At 53.2% G+C, this 2,672-nt stretch overlaps 1 protein-coding gene across 1 annotated transcript in view; it reads left to right on the top strand.

The window, feature by feature from the left end:
- SGIP1 (SH3-domain GRB2-like (endophilin) interacting protein 1) overlaps positions 1-2,672 on the top strand; it is a gene marked incomplete at its 5' end in the record, with an annotated part of 13,725 nt that overhangs the window by 9,547 nt on the left and 1,506 nt on the right. Inside the window, 4 exon segments of the mRNA XM_010135750.1 lie at positions 367-478; positions 903-1,058; positions 1,524-1,656; positions 1,952-2,179. Of these exon segments, the coding sequence (XP_010134052.1) occupies positions 367-478; positions 903-1,058; positions 1,524-1,656; positions 1,952-2,179 (629 nt within the window).

The following is a 2,672-nucleotide window of genomic DNA, read 5'->3' as shown; positions in this document are numbered from 1 at the left end:
ATCAATCCTGCCACATATGCCGAATCTGTTACAACATTAATAGGTTCAGAAAAAATATTGAAATACCATCAGCGTTGCCCTAAGTTCCAATCTGTAATTCCATGTATACACAATTTTACACTTGGTTTTTTTTTTTTTTTTTTTGTTTTTTTTTGTTTTTTTTTTTGTTTTGGGGGGGGGGGGGTGGGGGGGTGGAGGTGAGATAATTTTTCAATGTTTTTAAAGCCTCATCTAAAGCTGGGGGGGAACTTTTTCTTAAAAGCCGGGCTTGAGATCTTGGTGAGCACCCCCTGACCCCAGCTCCAGAGGTGGAGCAGTGCCATCTCTCTCTGCACGTAAGAAGTGGAGGTTTTTGCTCTGTCGCAGGGTCATCACGGGGACCCAGCCCCCTCACCATGGGTGCACAGGACACGCTGCCCGTCGCTGCCGCCTTCACCGAAACCGTCAACGCGTACTTCAAAGGAGCTGACCCGAGCAAGTAGGTGCTGACCCGAGCAAGTAGGTGCTGACCCATGTCGATACGGGGGTGTACTGGGGCCAGGACAGGCTTGGGGTGCTGCTGAGGCTTTGGTGAGCATCTTGAGGGATGGGGAGAGAGGAAGGGAGGTGCTCTGGGGCTTGGCATATGCGTGTTGGGGTGTCAGTGCACTGCACTAGTTGGGGGGCCAGGGTCAGGATGCTCCTAGGACATCCTCATGAGCATCAGTCCCCATCCCTAGCAGGCTGCCAGCATTTCAGCTCGCTCTGGTTTAGGACGTCAAGAGGCTGGTTCCTCTGGTGCAGTGGGTGGGAAGCGAGGGGCTGTCACCACACCATCCCTGCTGCAAACCCTTTCCTCCCGCTGCATTCTGAGCCCCACACCTCATTTCCTCCCCTCTCGGTCTCTGTGTTGGGTGCTGCAGGTGCATCGTGAAGATCACGGGGGAGATGGTGCTGTCATTTCCAGCGGGCATCACCCGACATTTTGCCAACAACCCCTCTCCAGCAGTGCTAACCTTTCGCGTGCTGAACTACAACAGACTGGAGCACGTCCTGCCAAACCCCCAGCTCCTCTGCTGGTAAGCCCCCGCCCTACCATCACCCCAAAGGAAGGTGGGTTTCCAGAAAAGTAGGGTGATTTGCAAAAAATCGCATGGCCCAAGGTACCTTTCTTGGAAGCCTGCCCTGGTTTGGGGAAGGAAATGCTCAAGCCCTTAAACGTTTTCCTTCTGAGAGCAGCCCCTTTGCCCGGCAGAAGAGCATCAGCAGAGAGGAGCAAGTGCTTTGATGGGGTTTGGTGCCTCGTTTTGCTCATTAGACCTCCTGCTTGCAAAATGAGATGACCTACAGGTCGCGTCTGCTGTGCCTCCCCAGAGGTACCTGAGGACAAGGAAGAGAAGCAGGGGAGGGAGGTGATATCTCTCAGAAAGTGGGATAAAATGTGGTCCCAGGCGGCAGCCGGTGCTGCTGCCCCGCATGCTTTGTGGAAAAGATTTCTTCCGCTGAGGCGGCTCCCGCGAAGGGTTAATTCTCCCTCTGCGCAGCGACAACACGCAGAGTGATGCCAACGCGAAGGAGTTCTGGGTCAACATGCCAAATCTGATGACTCACCTAAAGAAGGTATCGGAACAGAAACCGCAAGCCACCTATTACAATGTGGATATGCTCAAGTACCAGGTAGGGGCTTTTTGTAAGATAAAACCGTGCTGAAAACGTGTGCTTGGCTTATAGACGTAAAAGACGGTATTTCCCGAGGGCAGAGAGGAGATAAGGCGAGGTGGGGGCATGCTATCCCGCTAGTGCCTTTCTGTATGTCACTAGATGATTGCCTGGTTTTGAGCCCAGTACAAACTTTCTGTGCGAATACAAGGTATTGTCTCCTCTGAAACCAAGTGTGATTACCGCGTCTGCAACGTGGGATTTCGCCCTTCACCCCTACGGAAACTAAATATTTTTTCTGTCATTTTGGAAGGTATCTGCCCAGGGTATTCAGTCTACTCCATTAAACCTTGCAGTGAGCTGGCGGTGTGACCCTGCAAGCACTGACCTCCGCATTGACTACAAGTACAATACAGAGGCAATGACCACACCGGTAGCTCTAAACAACGTCCAGTTCCTCGTCCCCGTCGACGGAGGAGTAACCAAACCTCAAGCCGTGCTTCCTCCTGCTGTCTGGTAGGAATCACTCACCCAACAAAGAGCTCGTTTGCTCACTCCGCCATGTCCCTGCCTGAAACCACTGCGCTGGCTGCGCGAGTGGGATCGCCCGGGGGACGTGTCTGCAGGTGGGAGCTGAGGGCACGCTGGGGACCCAAACCTGTCCTCCTCTTACAGAAGGAAGATGCAACCCCAGTCGGGTTTTGCCATTCCCACGAGCAAACAGTCAGAGCTGAATGGCTACAGACAGGCAGCAGAATAACAATTCTTATTTCTCATTTTGGCTACTTTTATCTGGGGCTCAGAGGGTTGTGTGGCCATCGTAACTGTGAAGGTGAATATCTGCAGCAGGGCATGGCACAGCCCCGCTGCCATTCCCCTGCAACGCAAGAGCAGAGCCTCCCTGCTTGGGTCAAACCCAAAGCCAAGATCCTGGAACTGCAGCTCTGAAAAGCGGCACTGGAGCTGCTCCCTCCTGCCAGCCCAAACGGCCTTCAGCAAAATTCCGACGACTGCTACGTGATTTCTTGTTTCCT

Source organism: Buceros rhinoceros, unplaced genomic scaffold, assembly GCF_000710305.1.
Source record: "Buceros rhinoceros silvestris isolate BGI_N320 unplaced genomic scaffold, ASM71030v1 scaffold965, whole genome shotgun sequence".
NCBI classification, from domain to species: Eukaryota; Metazoa; Chordata; class Aves; order Bucerotiformes; family Bucerotidae; genus Buceros; species Buceros rhinoceros.
The sequence above is the reverse complement of the archived record's forward strand: the minus strand, read 5'-3'. Positions and strand labels throughout refer to the sequence as shown.